At 46.8% G+C, this 13,845-nt stretch overlaps 1 protein-coding gene across 1 annotated transcript in view; it reads left to right on the top strand.

Moving 5' to 3' along the window:
- Positions 1-13,845, top strand: part of IGDCC3 (immunoglobulin superfamily DCC subclass member 3) — a 106,654-nt gene that overhangs the window by 56,056 nt on the left and 36,753 nt on the right. Inside the window, exons 3-4 of the mRNA XM_037393264.1 lie at positions 6,489-6,633; positions 9,320-9,450. Coding sequence (XP_037249161.1) covers positions 6,489-6,633; positions 9,320-9,450 — 276 coding nt within the window. The remainder of the gene's footprint in view (positions 1-6,488; positions 6,634-9,319; positions 9,451-13,845) is intronic.

The following is a 13,845-nucleotide window of genomic DNA, read 5'->3' on the forward strand; positions in this document are numbered from 1 at the left end:
TTTCCAGTCAGCAAGCTATAATCAACACTATAAATACACTAAATGTTCTTTAGTACAGGGAGACAGGCTTGGAGGCACTTGTGATTGTGCAGGAGGGGCTGGGTGTGCTGGTGACGGGGAGTGCATTCAAAGAAGGCTCAGGAAGAGGAGTGGAGCTGCAGCAAAGGCATTCGAAGGTTTTCCAGGTGCCACGATAAAGTGCCTGCAGGGACAACCCATCCTCCTCCTTCCAGCCCTGTCCTTTGCTCATGCAGGATGAGTAGAGCAACCAGGGACCCATGAGCACGTTCCCTCTGACTCCTGGTCTGCATACAGTGTAGATGTGTTCATTACTTTCACAGGATATTTATCATCCCTACACAGAAGCAGCCCCCGCAGGCATCTGTGCTTTTTTCCACTTGCTTCTCAAAGCACCAAAACAAACAGTAAATCACGGGTCGGTAGAGGCCATTGGTGCTGCTTGTTGTGCTGCAGTGGTGGGGGCGACCTGAGCTGGACTTGGCTCACAGTCATTTCACAGGTTATGCAAAAAAATGAGAAGCCATATTCTCAGATCAGGCAGCAATTTGCCTCTTGGTGGACTTGAGTCATGAAGCGGTATATTTTTTTCCCCTCCTCTTGTAAAATATCTGTTGCATGTTCCCTCCCGTGGGCAGCTGCTATATCCCACTGCGAGGCATTAGCTCAGTTATCTCCCTTTCATCCCTGTCCCAGGAGCTTAGGGTGGGTGGGGGGAGGAAAAACAGGCCAGGTGGAGACTTTGTTCCTCAACCAGAGAAATCTGTCTGATCGGGCATTTTCTCAGCCTTGTTTAAATTATTTCACTCAGCTTTGATTGTGTCAACAATGGATGGAGGCATAAGGATGCAAAATGCAGAGAGGGCAGAAAGCCTGGACCATCCTTCATCCCTGCTCTGAACAGTTGTACCTGCTCCACGGGGAGAAGCAGCAAAAGAGGAATAAGCATTTGTTTGAAAATATTGCAAGCAAGAAGTGTGCAGGACTGACCCTCTCCCTCTGCACCTGCCCAGCACAGAGCAAGATGGGGCTTCCTCCCTGTCTCATCTCACCATGTATTTTGGTTCCTCTTAAATGAGCTACATTCCTCCAAAGTGCCTTCCTTGCTTCAAACTCTCCCAAGTCTTGTAGCCCATTTTCTTTTGAGATCTGAGGCCCAGCATGGACAATAGAGATTTGGGATTTTCACCCCTATGCAGGGGCAGAAGGGATTTTCCTCTGTTCTGGGAGAGGCATGGCTGGTCTTTAATATTTTCCTCCCTTTCCAAAGCCAAGAGAAAGGCGATTTTTCTTCCCTTTAGATGTGAGCGAAGGCCCCCGCTCCTGCTACTCCTGGAGAATTAAATAGATAAATGGGCGGCGCTGTTGTTCACGCTTCACTATGCACAAAGCAACTTGCATTCAAAATTGGGCTCATGGCAGTTCAGCAACAACCTCGCACAATAGCATCATTAGACACGCAGGGCCAGCTCGCAGGCGCAGAGGCTGCTCTGCAGCTGGAGTAGCCACCAGGCTGTTGTGACATGGGCTTTTTTTAATCTTTAAAAAAACACATCTTTAAAAAAAACTTAGAGAAAGAAGATACAGTGTCTTTTTCTTAAAGACTTGGTAAAGCGCCCCTGTTTGAAAGCAGGGGGAAGAGAGGAGAGGATGGGATTTGTGGTGTCCATACACCCCCCATCTTTTGTGCCAGCTCTTTCTTGTAGGCGAATCCTCCATTTCCAGAGTGTGGAGGGGAGTAAAAAGGGACCTGTGTTTGTGAAGCCTTCACTTTCCGACTTCTTTGAAAATACCCCAGGTTGCTTTCGTAATGGTGAGGGTTTCCTAGACCAGGAGGGAGTGGAACAAGATTGAATCCCTCTGCTTGCTTTGGGGATGGTGGCTTGCAGGGGAGCTTTTGGGAAGTTGCGGTGCCAAGGGGTGTGGGTGCTTAGTAAATCTTCACAGATACCAAAAGCTGGTTCTGCTGGAGCTGTCAGCCTGATTTGAGAGTGGTTTGGGACTGGGTTTAATTGGCATGGTGGTCGTTGTGTTTTAAAAATGACCCTGACTTCTGCTGACTAGAGGGGAAATTCAATTTTTTTAGTAAGTTGGGAAATTTAGTATGAAAATCAGCAGCTGTCACCATCATCAGGATGGAGCCGGTCCTGGAAAGGGTCAGCTCTGCTCATGGCTTGTTCTGTCACGCTGGGCAAACCATTTGCCTCACAGACTTCACCTTCATCCATTGCAATGGAACTAATGAATCCTGCCTTCCTTGGCAGGGGCATCTGGGAGCCCAGGTACTGGCGGCACATCCCTGTTAAACTCTTGTTCCTTGTACTGTGTTAACTTTGAGGCGTATTCACCATGTGTGTCCATTTGAAGTGGTCTGAATTTAACAGGCTGGTGGCAGAAATGTGTAGAAAGGGTCTTTGCTTGTGGGCTGCTGTTTGTACACTGCCTGGCATCAGTGGCAGTGAGGATGTTCAGCTCTTCCTGAGCATGCTCTAGTGTCAGAGCCAGCCTGGGTATCTTTCCCCTAAAGGAATTTAAAAACAAAAAAGCAATGTGATCGCAAACTAGCTGGGCTTCCCAAATACTCTCCTAACACCATGCTTGGCACTGAACTTTTCAAGTCTTCTTCCTCTTCTTGTGCCTGCAGTTGGTAATAGTGTTTGGGTTTTAATGATTCTAACAGGCCTGGGATTTGCTCTGACATACCAAGTTAATTTTTTCTTTTTCTATATGAAATCTAGGTCAATCTCCAGCTTAGAACTAATGCTGTACTGAACAAAAAGGATTGGCCACTAATAGTTTCAATTTAGTTTTTCATAGAGTAAAGAAAATTTCACTCATTACCTATTTTCATTTTTATTCCATTGGCCTTTCCACAGAGCCTGTTAGGATGGAGACAGTGCTTGTGCTTTGATTAGGAGAGACCCAGCAAATTCATTTGCCAGAATGAATCCTCTGTGAATATGGATGAAAATAAGAGTTGCTGTTCACCTGCGCTGTGTCTGTAGGACATGCCTTTGGGGACTGCATCCCAGTGAGGGTTAGGTGGTGGGAGATCCCAAGCATGGGATTCTTTTTAGGGAGACCCTCACCCGTGATCCAGCCTCATCCTAGTTGAGGTTGTCCGTGAGTACAACATGGGTGAAGGAGAGATGAAGGTTAACTCCTCTGCCTCATGTTTCAGTGTGGCTGTAGACAACTCAGTCTGAATCTAGCCCTGGCCAAAGGGGAGGAGGTTCACTCATGCCTGCAGTGTGTGAGGGCTGCTAGGACCGTTCCCCATCTGCTCTGAGCCCATTTTGTTTTGTCTTTCCCTGCCCTGTGCCGGTCTGTGTGTACCATGGCCAGAATCCAGGTATGATGATAGCAGAAGCACTGAGACACCATGGCTTTGGAGCATCAATATGGAGTAGTGAATGTGTGTGTGATTTAGGTTGATTTTATGGCTGTGCTCACTCTGAGTGTGGATGATACTGCGATACACACAGAGATGGCAGAGGGAAGTTAATGGGAACAGGGTGGCACTCACCCCATCTGATGACAGCAAAAAAGGCTTGGGGAAGCTCCAGTTCCTCCATTGGCACATGGATGCTGCGTTGCTGGATGATGGAGGCAGCGGGCAGATGGATTAGAGGGTGCCTCCCCTCTTAGAAGCTCACAGGTGAATACTGTGATTGCATGTATTTATTTTTTAAATTATTATGGCCATTAGCATAGAAATGAGATGCAGCTTCCTGGCTGCTGGCCAACCCCACCCGGGCTGGTGTGCAGCTCTTCTCTGTAGCAGCTGAAACAATAGTGCCCGGCTGATAACAGGGGTCCTGGCATTTGCTGCTGAAAGGCAAGTGACAAATAGGAGCAAGCATTCTGCTCTATGAGTTTGTTACGGTCATTTGGGATGTATATAAAAATCTCATGTGGGTCAGCAGAGATCTAGCCCCTCCAAGCAATGCCCTGTAAAGCAGTTGTGCTCCGATGCCTCTCCTTACACCCAGTGATTTATTTCCAGACTGAAAACAGTATCCCAGGTAGTCACTTGCATTCAAGTTTTGTTGCTGTTTTACAGGAGATGCTACAAAAGCTTTTGTCTCTGTAACTGTAAATAAACTTGTAAACCTGTTTTAAAAATAGCATTTTGTAGCTGGTGCATGAATTTTTAATGCATCTTCTGCAAACCAGCTGGTCTTGGCAAGGGTCACAGTGTTTCCTAGGCATTTAACATAAAACTGTGCTTCAAAGCCACATTATAGGGTCGTTGAAGAGTAATATTTTACTTAACATCCTCATAACTGAATTATTTATAACTTCCCATGTTTTATTCATGATAAATATTAATACTAGTGTCTTTAAGAGTAGAGGTTATTGCTGCAGTTTTACCTATAAGAGGTGATATTATTGAAATAAAGGAATGGCAATGAATTCTGTAGCCAGCAGAGCTAAGTTTGTGCCAGGGCTGTTCTCATTCACACCTCCCTCTTCTTATCAGCCCTGTCAGCCACCGAAAAACCTTAGTGCTGAGCATCTGTACATTTGAAAGGAATTTTCCTCCAGGCATCTGAATCTATGCCTTTTTTTCTTTCTTTCTTTCTTTGCTGTCCCCCCCGTCATCGTATGTCGTCCATCGTTTTCGTCATCTCCCCCACCGCCCTTTATTAAGGAGCTTTGTGTCTTTCTCATTAATTCTTGGATTCGTTTCTTGCTGAGAGTTTGTAAGCTGTGGTTGCAAGATGCTCACCCTAGCCTGGATCTCCAAATGGCAGCCTTGAAATATTATGCAGGCTCCCTCGAGCTCTCCTGCCACGGGCAACCCTGGACCCTCCCATTTTTTGAAGCATCCCTTGCCACCTTGGAAGGGGAGTCACCTGGTGTGGGAGAACCTCTGGCAGCCTTTGGGCTCCTTCCCACATGGCTGAGTACTCTGGGGCACAGGCAGTCTTGTTTCAAGGCCAATCCTATATGAATTTGGTAAATTGCCATTCCATCATCGGGCTCCATCCCTTACCAGAGAAGATATTTGCATTAGCTTTCATTTTGGGAAAGGAAAATAGAATTTTGCATGATCTTTTGCCTTGTCTTGGTGCATTCTCATCTGGCTGGAGCATTGCACAGCCACCTCCTGGTCCTGCTCCCATCAGTGCATCCCAGTGTGGGGCTAGCTGCCCATCCCACCCTCACAGCTGCAAAACCTTCCCAGCTTTACAGCCGCACGGGGCTAGGGCTTTGCTCCATGTTACTCGATCAGCTTAACAAATCTGCAGTCAGCGGGTTGAGAGCAGTGGTTGTGGGAGCAGTGTGGGTTAACGCAACACATATTTAATGTATGATTGCTAATGGCCATCTCCCATCTGCCTGAGCCCAACTGGAGTTTGCAGATGAATGATTAAGCTGCCCTGACACATACGCAGCTTGTTCCTTAGCAGAGGTACATTCATTACACTTGATGCATGTAGGAGGGGACGAGGCTGTCTTGCTGGGGAGAGGGGTATTATCGGGCTGGGGTGGCAGAGCAGGGGGCTCTCTTGGAGTTTATTTTGTATGATAATATGAGTGATCTTCCCACAGATGCGGCACTATAAATGAATCATGAGCTGAATAACCACTGGGATGTTTATTAGCTTCGAATATGTTTATTGCAGAGTCAACAGGCAGCACCTTCCAATTAATTAATAGTAATAATTACTGTATTATTTATGTAGCTTTAACAGCATGCCAGAGTTTCCACACAATGGTTACAGCTGTGGCTATGCTGAAACAGGCTGATCTGTATTTATCCTTTGTGGGCACGCTGAGGTTTGTCATTTGCTGTCGGGTGGTCCCATCCCCAAAAGCTTCTGTTTGCTGAGCTGCTGAGCTCTTGGCAGCTACTCTTTCCACCAGCTGAAGCCTGTTGCTCCACAGTGTGGGGATGTGACCATTCCTTCTGCAGTGCCAGAAGGCAGAGTATGCAATGAGCTGGAGTACCTGCCAAACAGTGATGGAAGTCAAGGGCTGTAAGTTTTACTAGGATATCTGGGAACTCTTTTGGTCAAGATATTTAATGAAAATGAGTTTAGGAGTCAAGCTATGCACATCAAAAGGATATTTACAGCAGATAAGACATTGGCAGCAATAGAAAGGATAGGTATCTCTTTTCTGATGTGAGCTTGGATCCAAAGCCTGCTGAAACTGTTGAGAATGACCTCCCATAGGTGCCAGTGCAGTGCCTGTGTATCTCGCTGCCCCCATAGACCTTGCTGTGGAGCTTGCTAAGTCGATCAGTTCAATGCACAGAAGCAGACATATAGCAAGAATTTGCCACTAGTCCTGTTTCTCCACACCGGAGGTTGGTTAGGCTGCAAACCAGCCTTCTGGTTTTGCATTACAATCCCATTTGCTAACTCTGGGGAATAAGGGTGTTTCTAGGTCATGTGAACTTGTTGGCAGTGGATCTCTCCTTACACGTGTATATTTTTGTCTCTCTTTTTGTCTTCCAGCAATGTCTGACTTCCATATCCACCCTCAGAATGCAGTGGTGGAAGAAGGTGGTGTAGCAAGATTCCAGTGCCAGATCCACGGTTTGCCTGAGCCAGTGATCCTCTGGCAAAAGAACCGCATGCCGGTCAACACAGACAATGAAAGGTAGGACATGTTCAAGCCATGTACTGCTGATCTTCCTTTCTCCAGGTGGAAAAAATTGGCCAGGCTTGCTATTGCCCTCACAGTTATGCTAGGACACAACTAACCTGAGCTGAGGGTCTTGGCCAGCATTTCTGCCATGGAAGACTCGGGCAGTTAATGTTGTGGGTTGTCTGGGCTCCTTCTGGCCAAACACTGTGTAGAAATACTGCATCTCCCAGGAAAGGTAGATAAAGCCCATTAGCTGATTTTGGAGGAAGCAAGGGCTTGCACTGACCTTCTCTAATCAGCCCTGCTCCAGGTTTACTTTCAAGTGTGGAAGAGCCCACCTGGCAATCCTAGCAGAGCCAGGTAGCTTTGGCAACCATCATCCCTCTGTGGCTCCTTTTTGTGCAACTCTTTCTGAGCCAAATCCATGAACTCCTGCAAGTGCTGAATTACACTGTGGCTGCTGGATTTTCCTTTCCAGGTGGACTCCCTTGTGTATGGTGGCAGGGAAGCTCTGCAGAGAGCATCCTGCAGCACCCTGCGCTGCCATTTCCCATGCAATCCTCCTAAAGAGAAAGCCCAGCTGCCCCCCTGCCTCAGCCTAGACCTGGGACGGCACGTCCTCGCTTCCTGTGTTTGACAGGCTGCTCCCTTTGCGTCGGAAACTTTCCTCATCACGGTTTGATCCTCTGAGCAGCAGTGGGGCCTGGCGGAGGACAGGTGGCAGGAAATGCATGCTTCGTGCCGGCAGCCTCTGGTGGTCTCAGCTGTGGCTCAGGAGCTGCACAACTGATGGTGGGAGACAATAGGTCGCAGCACACCTCGATCACAAATTGATGTCCGTGCATTGGGAATAGGCAAAACCAGGAAGCTGTAAATATTTCCCTGAAAGCCCCTATTCTTAAAAATGTCAGTTCTGCAGCAGAACATGGTTGACTTCTTTGGAGGCAGGAGAAAACATGAGGGCTGGAACAATGCCTGACCTTTTCAGCATTGTGGCGAACTTACAGTAGAAGGACCCAAGAGGCCCAACTCTGCCATGGAAAACTGCAACTGTCAGGTTTTGTTTTTCCTTGTGTTTTTCATCTGAGCTTTTTTTAGCCCAGCACAAGGTTAATTCATTAAACTTGATCTCCTCTGAAGGCTTCTTACTCGTACAAGTGCTGAACTGGGGATGTGGTGGAGCAGGGCAACTGGTCCAAGGTGGTGTCAGCAGAGATAAGGGGTGCAGAACTGGACCTGATGCCTTGGGTACATCCTGCTGAGATGTTGCAGGACAGGTGAAGTTCCCTTGAAGTCCTTCATGTGTTATTGCTCCTTTCCACTTGAGCCCAGGGTCACAGGTATGGAGATGGTCAGAGATGTGGCAGCGTGACCAGAACTTCTTTTCTTCAAGGCTGAGGAGCCAAGACTTCTGTCCAACTCACACAGACCCAAGCTGCGCTATCCCCACTGCTTCTTTTCTGGGGCACGGAGCTTGCCCAGGCCCTGGAGGATGTGGGCTAGGAGCAGTTTCCCTACATTCAGTGTCCTAAGTTTTTAACAGATTTGGCTTTTTGTGGGAGTAAAGTTACCGGGGAACGTTTTTATTGTCAGCTCATTAGATTGATCTCTGACACCAATGGGCTTGGGTGATGAGGGTTGCTTCTCTAACTGAATTGGATTGCTGCATTAATCATGCTTGGTGCATTTCTGCGTATAAAGTGTATATAAATTTGTATGCTGAGTCTTGCACTTGGAGGCTTTGAAGGCAGAATAATAGCTTTGGAATTGAATCTTCTAATGCTGTGGGCAGATTGTTAACAAAAATGAAGGCTTCTTGTGGTATAATTCATCCAAAACAATGGGCATTTTAAAGTCCCAGGGAGATTGCAATCAACTTCGGGACGTGTAAAACTGATTGCTGTCACACTGCCTCCGACACAGAGCTGCACGTTTGGAGCCCAGCACAGGGAGCAGGTTATAGGCACTTAACCATATGCTGATATGGAAAAAGATATTCTTCATCTTCCAGACGGAAATGGATTATTAACTCATCACAGTGTAATGACTTAGTACCAGTCAATTCAAACACATGGTTGCCAAGCAACCTGTAATGTATGTATACACATGTGTGTATGCATGCATGATTTAAATGTACCTATGTTTTAAATATATAAAATATTTATTGATTTATGTGTGCTCACTCAATATCTATTTTAAACATGCATTTCCATACATTTGAGGTTTTAAGGTCATGTGGATTTGAGTTCTGGACCTGGAGTTAGGAGTGTGGAGCACACACTTTGCCTGACACTTGTCCATGGTCACTGTGCTTCAGCTGATGAGTGATAACTCCCACATCAGCTGTGTTCACATGCAAATGCACTACCAAAGCTTTTCCACAGGTTGAATAGGAAGCATCTACTTTGTAGCCTTCCAGCAAAAGTCATCCTTTCTCAAGGATGCATCAGAAGATAAAGAAAGGGAACGTACCCTCCTATAAAAGAAGACCAGAGGCTCAAGTATCCAAAGAAATAAAGGACTGATGCAGTGATAAGCAGGGGCTCAACCTGCTGGGGGCTGCATCACTGAGGTGGTATTGGCACCTCTGTGCTGGGATGCGGGGAGCCAGCCTGCCTCACCCAGATGGCTGTGCAGCCTGCTTTCAAGTCATGTCCTGCCTTTGTAAGTTTTTGTTTCTGCTTTTCTTTTCCCACAGATACACGCTGCTTCCCAAGGGGGTCCTCCAGATTACGGGACTGAGGGCAGAAGACAGTGGGATTTTTCACTGTGTTGCTACCAATATTGCTAATGTGAAGTTCAGCCGGGAGGCCAGACTCACCGTGTCAGGTTCGTACCAGTAAATGCTGTTGTGACTTGTCTTTCTGTCATCTTCTTCACACTGCTGTTCTGGACCAGGACAGTTTAAGAAAGCTTCAAGCTAAGAGCACCGAGAAGCATTCCTCTGTCCAGCCATAACACTTTTCCTGTTCTGAATTGTTATTAGTTCCTGCCAGATCAGTCTATTTGACAGCAGATGAATCTGTCTGTTTGCCTGTAAATTAGCACCAGCTTCTGGGTAGAGGGAGAATGGTGAGAAAATGAGTTACAGCAGCTTTACATTAAATGAATTATTTTGGAAATGTGAAAGATTCATCATTTCCTTATGAGACCTGCCCACTCTGGAAGTAATTGCAGCACACAGGGTGATCAATTATTTATCTAATGGGGGAATTATTTTCTGTAGGCTGTTAGCATTGCATTGCGACCAAAGTGAGCTAACCTTTCTTTGGAAGATGAGAAGGAGGAGTCCTGAGCACCCCAGGCTGAGTTTTGACTTGGTTCTCCATCCACATTTGAAGACAGTGGCTGAAACAGGTTTTCATCTCTGAAAGCTCCAGCTGAAGAAATGATGGTGCCTTATGGTCTCTTCTCCAAAAAAAGGGGCCAAAGTCATGTATTTGTTGTTTGGTTTCATGCTGCCAGAGGTAGGATGTGATGAAGCTGTAAGGGCAAACTACAGGAACCCACATCCACGCTTTGCATGTGCACAAGTTTGGCCTGTTTGTGAAAGCACACAAAATGGCATGTGGAAGTGATGACATTGGGCACAGTGAAGGAAGGATTAGGGTGCAAATGCACCCACGTTGCCGTAGCTGTGCTGCTCTCCACTGACGTGCCCATTGACCAGCCTCTGTTAGTTGTCTGTGTGGGACTCAAGCTGATCTCTTGGAGCCCTTTCGAGCAATAACTCATTAGCCAGTTTCCAAACCTGATGTTAGGTTGTCAACTTCTAGTTAGGCTTTCTTCATTTGTCAGTCTTTTTAATTTAAAATACTTTTGGCTTCAGCAGTCTCTCTTGATGTTTCAGTAGCTGCTCCTAGTATGAAGGAAGTGGGAAGTATTAAGTCAAATCATACAACCCAGCCTGATCAAGCAGCTAGGAGTGAATGACACCTTTGTGCCCTCTTCTTGGAAATGCCTTTTGATAGGCTCAATCTCCTTGTATGAAAACAGGACAACTTGCTTCTCCTGGACTTCAGAGCATCTGTGGGTGACCTTCAGAGAAGATAAGAGTGCCAAAGAAGTAGTTGCCTGCAAATTGTGGCTACATCGTGCTGGTAGGGTGGGCTCTGAGATACAGGGCTCGGTGCAGGTCAGAACCCCCCTGAGATGCTGGATACCCACGGTTGTCCTCTGTGACAACAATGGTGATGCATCTGTGGCTTTCTGGTGGGGGACCATCCCAGATTCCATGTGGAAATGGAGGTTAGAGCTCTAGAGGGAAGAGGCATGGGAAGTCTGCACAGGGCTGGTTAGATGTGTGTTTCTCTGAGCATTTTTTATATGCAGTAAAGGGTCTTTCCCCTGAGCTGTGGTCCTCCCGTCCATCAGATACACATAACTGCTGGTACCCAGTGGCTAGACGCTTGCCAGTGTACACTCATACCTCACAGCCTGCCTTCACCCTCCAAAAGGGCTGCCTGGCCAGTGGTCCTAGGGTAGGAGACTTAACACTTGTACCGAGTGTCATATTAGGCTCTGCTGACTGTAAAAAAGTAGCACGTGTGAAATGGGGTAAGGCTGGGGAAAGAGGGTTGCTGTGTATATTGGCTTTGATGGGGAAAGAAAGCAGGCTAACTGGTTCTGAAAGACCTGGGAGCTTTTGATGCCTGTTACTTATCTGTTTTCTTGATCTATGTGAACAGTAGCCGCATGGAGGGAAAAAAAGAACAGTAAATTATCAACATGGTGAAGTTCTTTGTTTCAATTTACCCGTCTGAGTTATTATTTCTCACAGGGCAGAAAGTGCTAGTTGTTCTCATCTGACCATCCCGTATTTCAGATGGATATTTTCCAGGTTTCCTGTCTGTGAAATATTTGTGGCTTTCTTTTCCTTAAAGCAGTTGGATGATGAATACAGACATCATCCTGTTGATGTGCCTGTTGAAGGGCTTAGACCGTGCTTCAGTGACTGCATGTCAGCAGGGCTGACACAGGACATTTGCATGCTCTCAGCTCATGGAAAACCTATTGCACTGGGTTAAACCCCGGTGAAAAACGTTTATGGTCTGAGGTGTTAGCTAAAAGAACCCAAGTATCTGTTAGACCAGGACGGCAGGTATGTGCTAGCGTGTTAACTCTAGGCTGTGGTGTAGCAGCAGAAGTTATGGTGTGCTGTGGGAGCCTGTGCCACTGCCGCAGGTGGGCAGGAGAGGGAGAGGAGGGTGGCTGCCTGTGGGGGACAAAGGACCCTGCTCGCAGCACTTTCCTTCCTCTCCCTGGCAATGGTGGTGGGGCTGTTGGCAGCGAGCAGCACGGATATGTCTTCCAGTCCTACTGATTGATTATTTTCAAGTGCCTGCTTAGCAGAGATGCTCCCGAGGGGCTGCCTGCCTCTCTGCACTGACACCTTTTCAGTGCAAGCTGTGGCTTTCTCTGCTGCTGTCCTTTTGATCAAGATCTAACTGCCTTTGCCAGCGATGCTCCCGTCACTGCAAGAGTGCCTGTCACGCCTGGCAGTGCCGGGGACCTCCCCATCCTTACTGCGATTGCTGCTGGCAGAGTCCCTGGGGTCCACATGAATCATTAGAGCCTTTTTCCCTTTCAAAATAAATCCCCAACACATTGCCCTGAACCCTGTTGTGCTCCAGCAGCACTCGCCTGCCACGAGCCCCTCATTTTCTCACTTCTTCCTTCCTTCCTGACCCTGAATCAAAGGGATTTTCTGGTTGGAGAAGGAAACCTCTTCCTCGACAGTTGGGCACAATCAGCCCTTTTGCATGGTGCTGGCATCTGACAGCCATATCCCTGCCGTTTCACTGTCCCTTCTGACCCTGGAGCTGGCACTGCCGTGGGTGTTGGGCTCGCAGCAAAGCTGTGGGACCATTACATGGCCTTTGCAAGAGGTGAGCAGCGGTGGAAATACCTCTTCCAGAGCTGGGCAGGATTTGGCCCACGTCAGAGAGCTGAGCCCACAACCGAAAACCCGAATGCCTATTAGTACTCAGAGTATAAATCAATGAGTATGGGGTTTAAAATATTTTATTGTTAAAATAGAGTGTTTTATAAATTCTGCTTTGGTCTCAGCTCCCATTCACTGATATTCTTGGATGACCTTGGACAATTCATTTCATTTCTCTGTGTTTTGAAATACTGAAATCACTATATAATACAATGATAATATCGTATTATTCTAAGCGTGAACATTTAGTATTGTGATTTAGAACAATAAATCTACATGGATTTTAAAGGCACTCTGAAGTACTGAGGGGGAAGGTATTGTTTTTCAGATCTCTTGGGGTTAACCAGCCGGTCATATGAATTTATTGTGCATTCTGGTTCTCATCAAAAAATCTGCATTTTATGGCTTGCAGTGAAATGCATTTAGTGAGAAAGTCAGCTCTTAAGTCGTACTGACACGGTGATTTTTCTTGGATTTTGCCCATTTAGACACAACCTCAGAGTTGCTTTATCCCTCCCCATTTAGCCCCTGTAGGAACAATGAACAAACGAGCCGCTCTGATCTGTGCTTGCCTTTGGACCACTGCAAAATCCCCCTGCTAACACCCTGACTTCAGCCCCTGAGCTGCTGTGAAAGGGTAAGGCTAAAAAGTGCAGGAAGAAAAGATTTTTTTTCTTGGAGAAAAGCCCTTGCAGATAGTTTCCGGTGGATGACTTCTTTTTAACAAGCTTTTTGGATATCAGAAAGTCCATGTACAGGAGTCAGTGTGGGTTGGTCCCTACAACAAAGCCTGGCCCATGGCGAAGCACAGCTCTCCAGTCCTCCCTGTGCCACTCTCCTGCTTGGAGGCAAGCGACCAGTCCAGGTATTTCTCTCTACAGGTGTACAGAGCATTTTTGCCAGCAGCAGCTGTGAGATTGTTGAAATTCCTTAAACACTGCTTTACCTCAGCATTTCTGGAGTATAAACCAGCTCTTGCAAGAAATGGGGAGAAGACTAACGCAGAGGTTGTCAGTGTTCCTGTTTACTGATGGAGAACTGAGAATATCTCCTCTTTTTCCTCCTCTTCTGCTCCCAACAAATGGGACTGAAGGCTGAAAGGACCTTTGGCATGGGGATAAGGCACTTTTTAGGGACTCAGGAGATGCAGGTTTAGCTGTGATATACCTGACACAGGATGATGTTTTTCTCCTGTAGTCTCCTCCTGTCTGGTGAAATGTGGTTTCTTTTGCTTGTCTTGTGCCTGTCTGGTTTGCAGAGTTCTTGTGCCAGGGCTTTAT

This window comes from Falco rusticolus, chromosome 7, assembly GCF_015220075.1.
Source record: "Falco rusticolus isolate bFalRus1 chromosome 7, bFalRus1.pri, whole genome shotgun sequence".
Lineage (NCBI taxonomy): Eukaryota > Metazoa > Chordata > Aves > Falconiformes > Falconidae > Falco > Falco rusticolus.